The sequence below is a fragment of the Trachypithecus francoisi genome, unplaced genomic scaffold, assembly GCF_009764315.1.
Source record: "Trachypithecus francoisi isolate TF-2019V2 unplaced genomic scaffold, Tfra_2.0 Lachesis_group2, whole genome shotgun sequence".
NCBI classification, from domain to species: domain Eukaryota; kingdom Metazoa; phylum Chordata; class Mammalia; order Primates; family Cercopithecidae; genus Trachypithecus; species Trachypithecus francoisi.
The window spans coordinates 131,545,132-131,560,837 of record NW_022681465.1 but is presented as its reverse complement, the minus strand read 5'-3'; the positions used below and the strand labels follow the sequence as shown (position 1 = coordinate 131,560,837).

At 43.8% G+C, this 15,706-nt stretch overlaps 1 protein-coding gene and 1 non-coding gene across 9 annotated transcripts in view; one reads left to right on the top strand and one right to left on the bottom strand.

Moving 5' to 3' along the window:
- Positions 1-15,706, bottom strand: part of PWWP2A (PWWP domain containing 2A) — a 67,356-nt gene that overhangs the window by 6,118 nt on the left and 45,532 nt on the right. For 5 of the 8 annotated variants that reach the window (XM_033180403.1, XM_033180407.1, XM_033180416.1 and 2 more), the window contains one exon: positions 11,635-13,933. The exons of the other annotated variants lie outside the window; for them this stretch is intronic. Coding sequence is in view for 4 of the 5 variants with exons in the window: in XM_033180407.1 (XP_033036298.1) it covers positions 13,920-13,933 (14 nt within the window). In the remaining variant the exon portion in view is untranslated. Of the gene's footprint in view, positions 1-11,634; positions 13,934-15,706 lie in introns of those variants that run through there. 8 annotated transcript variants of the gene reach the window in all.
- LOC117066206 lies at positions 5,434-5,535 on the top strand. The gene has a single exon (XR_004430193.1). It is a non-coding gene; the product is annotated as a U6 spliceosomal RNA (small nuclear RNA).

Genomic DNA, 15,706 nt, shown 5'->3' with positions numbered 1-15,706 from the left:
AAGGAATACGAAATAGACTTGTTCATCTAGAAACAGCTTTGGTTAAGAGAAGATGCCCGAGACCACCATTGCCGGGAGTGTAGAAATTTTGTTTCTTAGGCTTCATCCTCCTCTTCCTCTCAATCACACTGAAATCTTATAGGATGCTACACAAGGCCAACATTACATGCTCCCAGTGGGTGGGCCAAGCAGTGCATTGTCTGGAAAGGAAAGGATGTCAGCAGGTGTGAGTTTGCTTAAGCCAAGGAGTTTTTATCGGGCACTGTTACTTTGCTGCTTCTAACATTTGTAAGAAAAGGTATATTCAAACCTTTTGAAAATGTTTGACCATAGAAAATCTTCAGAGTTCAAAAGTAGAAAGTAAGTGTTAAGGTAGGAAGGTGGCCTGTATTTGCCTATTGCTGCTAGAATGTATGATTTTAAAGCTATGGCCAGGTACCGTGGCTCACACCTACAATCTCAGAACTTTGGGAGGCCAATGTGGGCGGATCACCTGAGGTCAGGAGTTCTAGACCAACCTGACCAACATGGTGAAACCCCATCTCTACTAAAAATACAAAAGTTAGCCAGGCACAATGGCACATGCCTGTAATCCCAGCTACTTGGGAGGCTAAGGCAGGAGAATCGCTTGAACCCAGGAGCTGGAGATTGCAGTGAGCCAAGATCACGCCACTGCACTCCTACCTGTGTGACAGAGCAAGCCTCCATCTCAAAAAATTTTAAAAAGTTATATGATGTTTCCCACCCCCCACCAAAAAAGCATACCAGAATTTACTTTTAAGGTAGTAGTAACACTGTGACGTTGTACATATTCTTATTCCAACAATATTGCAATGAGTCAAAATAATTTTTGGAGGCTGGGTGCGGTGGCTCAAACCTTTAATCCCAGCACTCTGGGGGGGCTGAGGCAGGTGGATCACCTGAGGTCAGGAGTTCAAGACCATCCTGGCCAATATGGCAAAACCTCGTCTCTACTAAAAATACAAAATTAGCCGGGCATGGTGGCAGGCGCCTGTAATCCCAGCTACCCAGGAAGCTGAGGCAGGGGAATCACTTGAACCCGACAGGCGGAGGTTGCAGTAAGCTGAGATCACGCCACCGTACTCCAGCCTGGGTAACACAGTGAGACCCTGTCTCAAAAAAAATAATTTTTGATCTTTTAGAATTGCCCTGGAGACTCTGAGAAACATTCTTTAAAATATTATCTACTATTTCCCGTCTGCCTCCTGAGTAGACCATGAGTTCATGGAAAGGGCCACATTTATGTTGTTAATAGTACCAGCAGCTACCACTGTACTAGCGACTTAGTAAACTGGTATTAAAGGATATTCCACAAGAGGTGGTTTTAATGTGACCATCACTATTCACAAGTCTTCTAATGCTGTGCCCTTTTAGTGCCTGTTTTTTCAGATTTCTCCTTCACTACTAACCAATATCTGTTACTTCAAGATAAATAGAAACTAGTCATCTCCATAAATTTTAAGACCCAGCAAGTAATTCAAATGTCAGCTTAGGAGGCTTGCTTGCTATTTTTTCTCAGCCGGGCACAGGTCCTGTAATCCTAGCACTTTGGGAGGCTGAGGCGGGCAGACTCCTTTAGCTCAGGAGTTCAAGACCAGCCTAGGCAATATGGTGAAACCCCGTCTCTACAAAAAATACAAAAAACTACTTGGGTATGGTAGTGTGTGCCTGTAGTCCCAGCTACTTGAGGGGCTGAGGCAGGAGGATTGCTTGAGCCCAGGAGGTCGAGGCTGCAGTGAACTGCACTCTAGCCTGGGTGACAAAGTGAAACCAACCTATCTCAAAAAAAAAAAAAGGCTTACTTGCTATTTTTCACATTCCAAAGAATGCAGTGGGAGACAGAGACGACAGCTTGGTGTCACTGAATCAAAGTCAGTAACTTAACCCGGTATTGCCTGAAGTGGCCACCTCACCCTAGAGTTTCTGGCCCTAGTTATTCAAGTAAACTTTCTTAGTAGTGTTATTCGTTAAATGTGTAGTTCTGGCAAATTTGGAGGGCTCAGCTAGGGTTTCTCAATAGTGAATCCAGTAATCATACCCATGGAGCTCAAAACATTCTGTACGCTGGGCGCAGTGGCTCATGCCTGTAATCCCAACACTTAGGGAGGCCAAGGCAGGAGGATCGCTTGAGCTCAGGAGTTTGAGACCAGCCTGGGCAATATAGCGAGACCCCATTTCTATAATAATAAATACATAATAAAAATAAAAAGCATTCTGTAAAGAAGGTCGCTTTAAGCCAGTCTAGCCTGTCTTGCACGGCCACGTAGAATGTTCTCAGATGCTGAACATTCAACCTGGCCTGTAAGCATCTGTCTCCTGGTTTTTAAGTTTTCATTTTTTGCATCTTGGATATTTTCAAGGATTAAAAAATCCCCAACTTTTCCTTTCGTTTCAGTCTCCTCACCTTCTCCAGGCCACATTTCCATCAAGTCTTGTGTTTTCTGTATATTCCCACACTGTATCTTAACTGCTTTTCCAGTTTTCACAGGAACAGCTTTTCCATTGGTTGGGGCCTCTGCAGGAGGCTTCCCCAGGAAATTAGAATTTCTAAAACAAATTCATACTCATACGGTGGTTTTCCTGTGTAGAGTGCACTGTGGGTTCATTCCTTCATTTCACTCATGGATCCATGCCATTAAATTTACCTATTTTTAAAACCTCAACCATTTTTCTAAGAACTAGCTGGGTGCAGTGGCTTACACCTGTAATCCCAACACTTTGGGAGGCTGAGGCAGGAGGATTACTTGAAACCACGAGTTCGAGACCTTAGCCTAGTCAACATACTGAGACCCCATCTCTACCAAAAAATGTTTTAAAACCAAGTCAGGGCCGGGCGCGGTGTCTCAAGCCTGTAATCCCAGCACTTTGGGAGGCTGAGACGGGCGGATCGCGAGGTCAGGAGATCGAGACCATCCTGGCTAACACGGTGAAACCCCATCTCTACTAAAAATACAAAAACTAGCTGGGCGAGATGGCGGGCGCCTGTAGTCCCAGCTACTCGGGAGGCTGAGGCAGGAGAATGGCGTAAACCCGGGAGGCGGAGCTTGCAGTGAGCTGAGATCCGGCCACTGCACACCAGTCCGGGCAACAGAGCGAGACTCCGCCTCAAAAAAAAAATAAAAATAAGAAATAAATAAAATAAAACCAAGTCAGGTATGGTGGTACATGCTTGTAGCCCCAGCTAGTTGGGAGGCTGAGGCAGGAGGATCACTTGAGCACAGGACTTCGAGGCTGCAGTGAGCTAGGGCCGAGCCACCACACTCCAGCCTGGGTAACAGTGAGAGACCCTGTCTCTGAAAGAAAAAAAAATATGCCTTTCCATGTGTGCTTCCCTTTCATCACAAGCACTGCAGCCAGTTTGTTGTGGTTGGTGATTTTTAGCCTTTTGTTCCTTGCCCCATTCCCTGCAAAACGCACATCTTCTCACTTTACAAATAACTGTACTTAAGGAGACAGTGTTATACCATGTCTAAATGTGGAGGCTGGAGAGTCGCTAAGCCTTCATGTTACAGATGCTCCTATAACTTTAGGGACATCATGGCACTGGGCATACATCTGAGCTTCGGCAAAATGACAAGACCTCAAACACTGTCCTTCAGAGCTGCTTGGATAAAGCCAAAGACATGAATGTTTGTGTCATCCATAAATGCTGAGAGTTGCAGTTCCTACGACGTTTTATGTAACTGAAAGTAGGGGAGAGTGCTTTAAGAAATGTTGCTGGCCAGGCGCAGTGGCTCGCGCCTATAATCCCAGCACTTTGGAAGGCCAACGCGGGTGAATAGCTTTAGCCCAGGAGTTCGAGACCAGCCTGGGCAACATGGCAAAACCCTATCTTTAGTAAAAATACAAAACATTAGCCAGGCATGGTGGTACACACCTGTAGTCCCAGCTACTTAGGAGGCTGAGGTGGGAGGATCACCAGAGCCCATGAAGTCAAGGCTGCAGTGAGCCAAGATGGCACCACTGCATTCCAGCCTGGGAGTGAGACCCTGTCTCAAAAAGAAAAAGATGTTGTCGGGCTTAGTAGTTATTTCTGGTGCCCCTTCAGTCTCTGAACTGGCCTCCGAGACTACTGGTAAGTAACATGTCACTCAACTTTCAAGCTAGGATCTAAGTTGGTGCAGGAAGACTAGGCACAGGAGCTTTTTAGAGGCATTTTACTGCCTGAATAGATAGTGGGAGGAGAAGCTGGCAGCAGGCGTCAGATGTAAACCTGATGGAAGATATATTTTTGCAAGCATGGTCTGATCCCAAGAACTAAGCAAGCCTGCAAATCCTTTTACCACCGGTTCTGCAAAACTTGGGATGTCAAAGGGAAAGGCTATGATAACAGACCCAAGAGGACGGCTGTTAAGACAGCTGTGGAAGTTAATGGCTGCTTTAATCTTGGAAAAGGTCTTTAAGAGGAAGAGTCCAATAATCCCCCAAGACCAAAGTGCAAATCTGAGACACCACATAGGATGGGAAATATCTTGACGAGCCCTCATCCGTTTCCTCTGCTTGTTATCTGTGTTCTCTCCAGATTGCTCTTGGCTTAAGAGGAAAGGCTGGAGCTGCTGGCGCTCAGCTGCGCAGCCCCCATTCAGATGCAGCCTTATGAGCCTGCAGCCTGTGGTCACTGCCAGCTGGATTGTATGTTCCTTCCTGTTGTTTTCTGTGATCACTTCCCTTCATTACTGTGCCGGTTCCCTCCCTATGCTCATCCCTCCCCCTTAAGAAATACAGGAGGGACGAGGATAGGGAAGAGAAACTCTTCCTCTAACCTTATCTGTGGGTACTGTGTACTTGATACATACCCACACAATCCTAGTCAACTCTCCTTGAAGTGATTTCAGTTAGGGATTCTTTCCAGCCTGCTTCCTTGGTACTTGATAGTAACAAGCTTAATCCTTCCATCACCTGGATTTCCTTTTAAAAAGTATGTGTGCGGCCGGGCGCGGTGGCTCAAGCCTGTAATCCCAGCACTTTGGGAGGCCGAGACGGGCGGATCACGAGGTCAGGAGATCAAGACCATCCTGGCTAACACGGTGAAACCCCATCTCTACTAAAAAAAATACAAAAACTAGCCGGGCGAGGTGGCAGGCGCCTGTAGTCCCAGCTACTCAGGAGGCTGAGGCAGGAGAATGGCGTAAACCCGGGAGGCGGAGCTTGCAGTGAGCTGAGATCTGGCCACTGCACTCCAGTCTGGGCGACAGAGCGAGACTCCGCCCCAAAAAAAAAAAAAAAAAGTATGTGTGCATTCCACCAGAAGTGGCTGAAAAATATGTTCCTTCAGTGAACTGCACAATTAAAAGCTGTACAGGGAAAGGAAGCTATCATTTGCAATCAGTTCCCCCTGTTGTGTGCAGAGCTATCCTGACCTCACACTATACCAGATCCATTAATGCCTCTGAAAATGAAAAATTGATTACTGTGCTTGCTTCGACAGCACATATACTAAAATTGGAAGGATACAGAGAAGATTAGCATGGACTCTGAAAAAAAAAGTCAATTAAAAAAATGGATTACTTGCTACCAGCCAGTCCAAGAAGTAGGGTGAAAATAACGTTAGCACATGAGAACGACTGCTTACAACCCTTCAAGGGGCAGTTTACGGGCTGGGCACAGTGGCTCACGCCTGTAATCCCAGCACCTTCGGAGGGCGAGGTGGGAGGATCGCTTGAGCCCAGGAGTTCAGAACCACCCGGATAATATAGGGAAACCCTGTCACTACAAAATAATTTTTTTTATGTTAGCTGGGGGTGGTAGTGCATACCTGTAGTCCCAGCTACTCAGCAGGCTAAGGCAGGAAGACCACTTGAACCACAAGGTTGAGGCTGCAGTGAGCCATGGCTGCACCACTGCACTCCAACCTGGGCAACAGAGCGAGACTCCGTCTCATAAATAAATAAATAAATAGCCAGGTGTGATGGCAGATGCCTGCACTCCAGCCTGGGCAACAGAGTGAGACTCCATCTCATAAATAAATAAAACAAAAATTAGCCAGGTGTGATGGCAGGTGCCTGCATTCCAGCCTGGGCAACAGAGCGAGACTCCATCTCAAAAATAAATAAATCAATCAAAAATTAGCCAGGCATGATGGCAGGTGCCTGTAATCCCAGCTACTCGGGAGGCTGAGTAGTGGGAGAATCACTTGAACTCAGGAATCGGAAGTTGCAGTGAGCCAAGATTGCACCATTACACTCCAGCCTGGGCGACACAGTGAGGCTCTGTCTCAAAAAAAAAGTTAGTTTATGAAAATGAGTGAGAGGGCTGGGCCTATAGTCCCAGCATTTTGGGAGACTGAAGTGGGAGGACTGCTTGAGTCCAGGAGTTCAAGACCAGCCTGGGCAACATGGTGAGCCCCCATCTCTACAAAGATTATTTTTAAATTAGCCAGGCCTGGTAGTATGTCTATCTGTGGTCCCAGCTATTCAGGAAGCTGAGGTCAGAGGATCGCCTGAGCCCTGGAGGTCCAGGCTACAGTGAGCCAGGATTGCACAAGTGCACTCCAGCCTAAACTGTGCAAGAGCTTGTCTCAAAAACAGTATGACTAAAAAGAGTGAGGATGTTCTCTATTTTTACATTTCAAAGCATCAAAATTTTCAATCTTCCTGGCCACAAGTTGGTACTTGTTAAAGCTAGGTTGGGTATACAGGGGTTTGTTTTACTGGTCTGCTTTTACAAATATCTGAGATATTCTATAATAAAAACATTAATATCGCCAGGCGGGGTGGCTCATGCCTGTAATCCCAGCACTTTGGGAGGCTGAGGCGGGCAGATCACCTGAGGTCAGGAATTCAAGACCAGCCTGACCAACATGGTGAAACCCCGTCTCTACTAAAAATACAAAATTAGCTGGGTGTGGTGGCGCATGTCTGTAACCCCGGCTACTCGGGAGGCTGAGGCAGAAGAACTGCTTGAACCCAGGAAGTGGACATCGCAGTGAGCCGAGAATGTGCCACTGCACTCCAGCCTGGGCAACAACAGCAAAACTCCATCTCAAAAAAAAAAAAGTAATATAAAATTTTCTTCTAGTTGCCCAGTCCTCTGAGATCTGCAAGCTAGGAATAAGTGCCATCATACAAAAGTTAAGTTCTATCAGCCAGAACTAGAAATATAATTCCCTGCCTTCTTTTTCCTTTCACTCAAGTGGAAACTGGAAGCTCCTATTTCCCCCTTCACTAAGGCACAGCAGGGTCTGCTACCTCACTGCCGAGGAAGCCCACAGCAAGTGATCTGTGCCAGTGACCCAGTGTCAGCTAGTCTTCATTTCCATCAGTCCCAGCTGCTGGTTCCGCTTGCAGAAAAATATGGTCTATTAAGGTGGGAACCACTACTAGGCACTGGGCTCATCAGCCATCAGTCGTCATGACAGATGTGAAGGGAACCCCCACCCAAAAAGGCTGCTAGAGAAACTCTTGGTTTCAAATGTGAAGAGGTGGATTTGAAGATACTGGAATCTCACTGTCCCTCTGCGGCCTACAGTACCAGACTGACGTCCACGTCAGAGACATGCCCACCTGGACTCACACCCAGCAACTGCCACGTGCTGTCTGAGCCAGTGGCAAACAGCTTCCACTCGGTGCCTCCCACTCAAAAGTCAGAAATCCACAAACCTGCAACTCCTCAGGGATGGGAGTAAGGGAACAAAGGTGGGGAAAATACTAATTAAAAATCAAAGGAGTAGGCTTTCGTAGGCTATACACAGTACTTGATCTCAAGTTTGTAAGGCGTGGTTTGATTGCCCCAAAATTAAATGCTGTTTGCAACTTTGCCCATCAACTTAACTGGGAGAAAAGGCCTGACAGTTTCCTAGGGCAGTGTGGTACTTTGATTGGATTCTGAATTAGCATCAGAGGCTGGAGATTATAGTTTCAGCTTGTGCTACAGAAGCCTGTCTGGCCTGTCTCATTTCCTACAGATGTTAAGAAAGACGAATCTAGGCATGTGAAGGGTCCATCCATCCTTGTCTTCTGTAAGGCTGTTCTTACTAAAGGCCCTGGCTGTGCTTTTCTGGGCACTAACATGTCAGCCTCCTTTTACCTCAGGGCACTCCACAATGATGTTACAGTTCAACTTACGTAGAAGATCGCCCAAATTTTGAGCCGCCTACTCAGGATCCAGAGGACTTAGGCACTGAGCTAAAACAAAACTCAGAAACAGTGGATTATATTCTAATTAACAACAAAAATTCCTGGCCCAGCACGGTGGCTCACATCTGTAATCCCAGCACTTTGGGAGGCTGAGGTGGGCAGATCACGAGGTCAGGAGTTCAAGACCAACCTGACCAACATGGTGAAGCCCTGTCTCTACTAAAAATACAAAAATGAGTCGGGTGCGGTGGCGCATGCCTGTAGTCCCAGCTACTTGGGAGGCTGAGGCAGGAGAATCGCTTGAACCCAGGAGGCGGAGGTTGCAGTGAGTGGAGATCGCACCACTGCACTCCAGCCTGGGTGACAGAGCAAGACTCCGTCTCAAAAAAAAAAAAAAAAAAATTCCTGACATCTTCCCAGGGGTTTCGGCCTTGGCTGAGTAGGAACTGAAGAGCTTGGTAAGATGGATTTCTACACCCCATTTTGCCAGTGGGGCTACTGTGTGACTTTGCTGTCAAAGGTCACTGACAGAACTGATATCAGAATCCATGTCTCCTACCTCTTTAGACTAAGGCAGGTTATTAGTATAAAAATATCTTTTTTTTCTTCTTCTTCTTGAGACAGAGTCTTGCTCTGTTGCCCAGGCTGGAGTGCAGTGGCACTATCTCGACTCACTGCAAGCTCCGCCTCCTGGGTTCACTCCATTCTCCTGCCTCAGCCTCCTGAGTAGCTGGGACTACAGGCGCCCACCACCACACTCGGCTGATTTTTTGTATTTTTAGTAGAGACGGGGTTTCACCGTGTTAGCCAGGATGGTCTCGATCTCCTGAGCTCGTGATCCACCCGCCTCGGCCTCCCGAAGTGCTGGGATTACAGGCGTGAGCCACCGCGCCCAGCCAAAAACATCTTTCTTTGAACATCACCAACCCGCTTTCCCTCCTTTAGACAGCTGCTTCTACAAACTTGCCTCACAAGGAAATAATGAAAGGGCTAACCCTGAAAGTACTCTTAACACTTAAAGACAATGTCTTCCCACTGTGTTTGGCCAGCTCCCTCTTCTTCTGGCACAGTTTTCCTGAATCATACTCTCCTTCACCCCAAGCTCACTACCTTCTTGGTACCAAAGCAAAGGAACTGTTAAGGCCGTGAAATTTCATTCCAAGCCAAGCGTGGTGGCTCACGCCTATAATCCCAGCACTTTGGGAGCTCGAGGTAGGCGGATCACTTGAGGTCAGGAGCTCAAGACCAGCCTGGCCAACATGGCGAAACCCCATCCCTACTAAAAATACAAAAATTAGCCAGGCATAGGGGCAAGCACCTGTAATCCCAACTACTCGGGAGGCTGAGGCAGAACTGCTTGAACCCAGGAGGCAGAGGTTGCAGTGAGCCGAGATCGTGCCACTGCACTCCAGCCTGGGTGACAGAGCCAGACTCCGTCTCTAAATAAATAAATAAATAAATCTCATTCCAATAAAGCAAAGATTTGGCAGCATGCTAACCACTAGAGAAAAGGATCCTTAAAAAACAACATATTCTGGCCAGGCACAGTGGCTCATGCCTGGAATCTCAGGACTTTGGGAGGCTGAGGCGGGTGGATCACCTGAGATCAGAAGTTCGAGACCAGCCTGACCAACATGGAGAAACCCTGTCTCTACTAAAAATACGAAATTAGCGAGGCGTTGTGGCACATGCCTGTAATCCCAGCTACTCGGGAGCCTGAGGCAGGAGAATCGCTTGATCCCGGGAGGTGGAGGTTGCAGTAAGCCAAGATCACGCCACTGCACTCCAGCCTGGGCAACAACAGTGAAATTCCATCTCAAAAAAAAAAAAAAAGTCCAGGCACAGTCGCTCACGCTGTAATCCCAGCATCTTGGGAGGCCGAGGCAGGCAGATCACCTGAGGTCAGGAGTCTGAGACCAGCCTGACCAACACGGAGAAACCTCATCTCTACTAAAAATACAAAATTAGCCGGGGGTGGTGGCACATGCCTGTAATCCCAGCTACTCGGGAGGCTGAGGCAGGAGAATTGCTTGAACCCGGGAGAGGCAGGGTGCAGTAAGCCAAGATCATGCCATTACACTCCAGCCTGGGCAACAAGAGCAAGACTCTGTCTCAAAAAAAAAAAAAAAAAAAAACTCTTTATTCAAATAATTTCTTATTCTGAGAAAAGAATCATGGCCAGGTGCAGTGGCTCATGCCTATAATCCCAGCACTTTGGGAGGCCGGGGCAGGAGGATCACTTGAGTCCAGGAGTTTGACACCAGCCTGGGCAACAAAGCAAGACCTCGTCTCTATTATTTAAATTAAAAAAAAAAAAAAAAATCTTTACCCGAAAGAGGAAAAGTGAACTTACGTTTTCTTTTTTTTTTTTTTTTTTTTTTTGAGACAGAGTCTGGCTCTGTCGCCCAGGCTGGAGTGCAGTGGCCGGATCTCAGCTCACTGCAAGCTCCGCCTCCCGGGTTTATGCCATTCTCCTGCCTCAGCCTCCCGAGTAGCTGGGACTACAGGCGCCCGCCACTTCGCCCGGCTAGTTTTTTGTATTTTTTAGTAGAGACGGGGTTTCACCGTGTTAGCCGGGATGGTCTCGATCTCCTGACCTCGTGATCCGCCCGTCTCGGCCTCCCAAAGTGCTGGGATTACAGGCTTGAGCCACCGCGCCCGGCGAACTTACGTTTTCTTATGTGAAGGCCAGCATCGGTAAGATTTTCAGTTGCATCTATGGGTTGCATCACTCATTCCCTGCATCTTGTAGGAGTCGTGTCTATAAATATACTGATATACATGACCAGGATCAGTGTGAGTCTCCTGTAGGCCCCCTCAGATAATGGGCACATGGCTTGTTAATCTTCCCTGGTTCTCTCTGTTCCATTTTCATTAGTGAGACGTTTGAGAGAAACAAGATATTAGCAGAGCCAGATTCCTGTGGTCTCTTTTTTACACTCATTTAGATAAACTGAAACGGGAGAATGTTTGAGATTAAAGCCTTCATGTACTCTGGAATAACAGGCAGCCAAAGGATTGCCTTTCTGAAACAGAAAAGAAAGTACACTGACCTAAGTTGCTGGGCCAGTCCTGTGAACTGTCTGTAGGTTTGAAAAGGCTCATTTCTCCTGATAACCAAGTGTTTCTGATTCCTAGGCCAAACCCTCGCCCTCTCACTGAATGTGCTGGGCTCTTCAAGAAGCGACCATCTGTCCATAAGGGCAGGATTCCTTAAAATTAAAACAAAGGAAAACAAGACAAACCCAGCAGCAGGCATTTAATTACATCCAACGCTGAAGGGTAGGTTGTTTCTGTCAAAAAGCAGTTACGTTTGTGCACAGGGTCCTAATTAAACTGTTCACCCTTTCTCTATCTTTGGTCATAAAGAGGTCCCATAAAATCTCCTAGTGATTAGAAACCTACAGGTTGTTCTCCTTAGGAAGCACTGCTACTCAAAACAGCTCCCTAAAGTACAGCCAGTGATTGAATTTTAATAGCAAAAAAAAAAAAAATTTAAAAACTAACTCCTAAAAAGTAAACATAGTTTTTAAATAACTAAATTTTTAAAAAATCAAAGACTTTATTGGATAAAGGTTACACAACATTCTTTAACATTTAAAACTCTGAGCATACTTAAGATGAGAAACAATTTTTATCATTCAAGTCTACAAAACAAAATAGGCTTATGAAGATTGAAATACAGACAAAAGGTAGCATGAAGTAAAGCTTAAATATTAAGCAACTAAAGCAATGAAAGTGAAATAGCAACATGGTAGGTCTAGATTTTAAATACCACCAAGTTTCATTTTTTAAAAAAGGAAAATCTGGTTTGCAACAAAACACCTTTGAGAATATGCCATGAGAAAAAAAATATATTTCTATACTTAAAACCTGATCTCTCCCAATTCTTTTGCTTTATATTATTACTTCTTGATCATTTCCATCACTCTACACAAATAAAGAATTCTAAAGCTTAATTAAAAATCTTGATTATACAATTCATGTATAATTCCACCATGGTTTGGGAGTTATCTGGTTCTTGAAGTGAGCCTGAAAGGTACTGCTGGTGTTATGTATCTGAAAGAACAAGACTGACCCAAACCAAAGCCCTAGGCCACATAGAGTAGGGCACCCCTATAGTATAGTTCATGTCATCTTTAGAACTCCCTGCTGCTACAGTTCCTGAGCTGATTTTTTTCTGACTTGATAAAATATATAATGACTTCATAATATGTAATTTTCCAAACAGACAATTGTAGAATGCAATAAAAACTTCAAATTATTTGCAGTATAATTAGAATTTGCATTAAGCTCATTAGACACAAGACTGTCTGCCTCTTCTTCAAGTTGTAAAACAAATCATAGGTATATTAAATGTTTTAAAACTCACCCAGAACCCTTTATTAATCCTGAGTCTGGGGTTATTAGGTAATTCCAAACTTACACAGTAACATTATGGAAAGTCTGACTACTTGAGCCAAGTGCTCAGTTATTACCTGTTATGTTGCTTCATATGAATTTTAAGGTTTTATATTTTTTGGCATATTTTCCCTTTTTTGTAATAAGTAATCAATATGGATTATCTTTCTGGTTTAAAAAATAAATCAGTATTGCCACTAAAAAACTTCAGTTTTATTATTATTAAAAGTACGGCACCATCAAATATAAAATGCCTTAAAAATGTAGTACTAACAGGTCCATCTGGTTTTCTCATGTTTTCTTCATTCATTAAAAAAGAAAAATTAAGGTTTTTTATAATATTTACCAAAGACAAGAAAAAAATTACAGTCTCTATTAGTAAGAATTCATGCTCCATGCATGAAAAGTTTGACACTGTTTTAAAGGATCCTGTTCCTGCCACTTGTCCCCCAGGGCCAAGTCCTACTGACACCTGTTAGAATTTCTTGCACTTAGGAGGGGCTCTCTGTGGAGAGAGGTTCACATCAAAATTTAGACGTTGTCACCTTTTTTGAACTAGATAAAACCAGTAAGGATACAGACAATAACAAAAGGCTTTCCAACTCAGCAGAATTAAGAACTAGCTCTTGGAGTATACATTTGCACTCCAAGATCAACACTAGCCTATCCTCTTTGAGTCAAAATTTGAAAGGTAAGAATGTAATTATGAAAATGTGCACAAAATGTTAAATACTAGTGGCAAATAAATATATCTTAATATGTTCTAACAAGCAAACATATATTCAAGATAATACAGCCCTGCTTTATTAAAGAAGGAAAAGATCCAAATTTTGTTTGTGGGGTGGTGTGGGACACTTTGCCATCCTTTCAACAGGATGTTATTTTCTGTTGTTTCTACTGGCACCCTGAAGGAAACACTGGCCTTGGCATATGTGACTATTGCTGTTTCATAGAAGAGCCATTTTAGAAATACCTTTGCTTGTATCTGAACTGATTAACCTAAACCTTGGAGAAAGCACAAAGTTTAAGTATGAAAAATAATTCAGCATTTCTGCATCATCCCATGTCTTTTAGGCCTGTCCAAACTGTACTGATAAGAACTTCACATTCAAAAGAAGTTACTGTCAGTGTTTCTTCATACATAAAATTCAAGTGAGTTCTTGTATGTGTAATTCACATCATTTTTCTCCTCATCTCATGCATGATTTATTGCAATAGTTTATTTTTTATAAAATATTCCCTAATACCTTTTCTTCGGTTTAAGATAGGACAATTTGCAAGTGCCCCTTTATAGACTTGTTTTTAACCACTGCCTTAACATTTACTTCTTAGTGCAGCTTTAAAAACTCCAATTTCATTCAGTCCTGATGCTCTGGTGTTCTCTGTGTCATTGTGGTACAGGTCCATGAAACCAGCAGCCTGCTAATGTCTTTGTGCTGAAATATAGTAAAGAAAAGGAAGAAAATGTAGTTAAGCACAAGTAATTATATGAGGAAAAGATGTCCTTGTTGTTTAAGCCCTACATAGACTGTGGGATCACACCTGATTTTTTCTTTTAAATCGGTTAAACCTGACCGATGTTGTTTTGCGAAAACAACTTACTGCCACTCTAAACCAGCAGAAATATTCATGTTATTTCTGAAGTATTATCAGGCCAGTTTCCAACACAAGTAAAATGGCTGTCATCTTTACATAATCAATGTGCACTTGAGTGTTTTTTTAAAAATACCCTTGCTTATAAATATCTGCCTAGTAACAGGGGAATTTTAACTTTGTTCTTTATATCGCCATTTCACAGTATAATGCTGTGAGAGTCAGCTTAGTTGCTGGGGATTGCTATGAAGTACCAACGGCCTTCTACTAGCACAGACTAGCCTACAGTTTTAGCAAATTTATAAACAGAGCTAGGCTATGTACAAATCAGCAGCAGGTTACACTGTCCACATACTTGCAGAGAGTAAAAAAAGAAGGGAGTGGAGGGTGCCTCCCCAGAAGTAGACACAGCATATCAGAAGGCATCAAGAGCACCATTTTGATACTAGAAGACAACACATGTACACTGGTTAGACTGACCAGTATCCCTTGTTACACCAGCAAACCTGATTATCAGCAGAGGCCTCTTCACCATACCTCCAACAAGAAGCAGGACTCCAAGCGCAGTATTTATAAAGGGCAGGGCTTATAAAAATTACTGCTAAATAGCATGACCAGAATGACCAACACTACCAACCTCCCCCTAATACTACGAAGTAGAAAGACGCCCACGGAAACCTTCTACAATCCCTGGTTATGCCTCTCAAACCTGAAAACCCAAGTACCAACACGAGTTTCAATTCCAAAAGAGATGATCCGTGGAAAGAAAGATGAATTTTTTGGTCAAATGCATTTTTAAACCAAAAATGGTATTTCAGTGGAATAATAACAGACACAACAAACACAATGCAACAAGGAAAACAGAAAAACCACCCCATCCTTCCCATTATTTAACTTCCAAACATTTCACAGGAGGTATCTTCCCCATGATTTGACAGAACTAACTTGATTTTGTGTTGCCTTCCGGTGTTCCCATGCTTCCTTCGCTTACTAGATTAAGGCCTACAAAATACATTTCACAGGGTATTCTATCACATTTCTCCTCAAGCAATGAAAAGTGACCTCTAGGGACAAATACTACACACATCAAAATGAAACATGAATGTAATCCTTGCTTCTGGAAAAAAAATCAAAAACAAAAAAACAATGATTTATTCTGTCTTGAAATTTGACATTGAGCTCAGTTTTTACTTTCTAAAACTAAGATACTGTGCTAGTATGATTGCAATACTAATAGATTTAGGCTCACACAGAACTTTGGAAGCAAATGTTCCCATTTTATAAACTGAAAGAAAAAAAGGTAAACACCCAATCCCATGTACAATTCCATTTCCTTCTATTTATGACTCTGAATATTTGGCTTCAATTTTAGTGAGGCCTGTTCAAGTTCAGTTAAAATCTATGGCAGGAAAGGCAAGGACTCAAGCAGATCTTACTATTCCTATGAGAGGTGCAGAAAAATAAAAAACACTATTCCCTCAAGAGATACGCATCTTAAGGGTAGCTACCACTCCTACGCAGATAAGTGTCCAAAATCCCAACTGCAATCTCTAATCCAAAATTTGCCATTCTGATCCAGTTTGCAAATTACAGCTTCCATGCAACTATACAGTTCT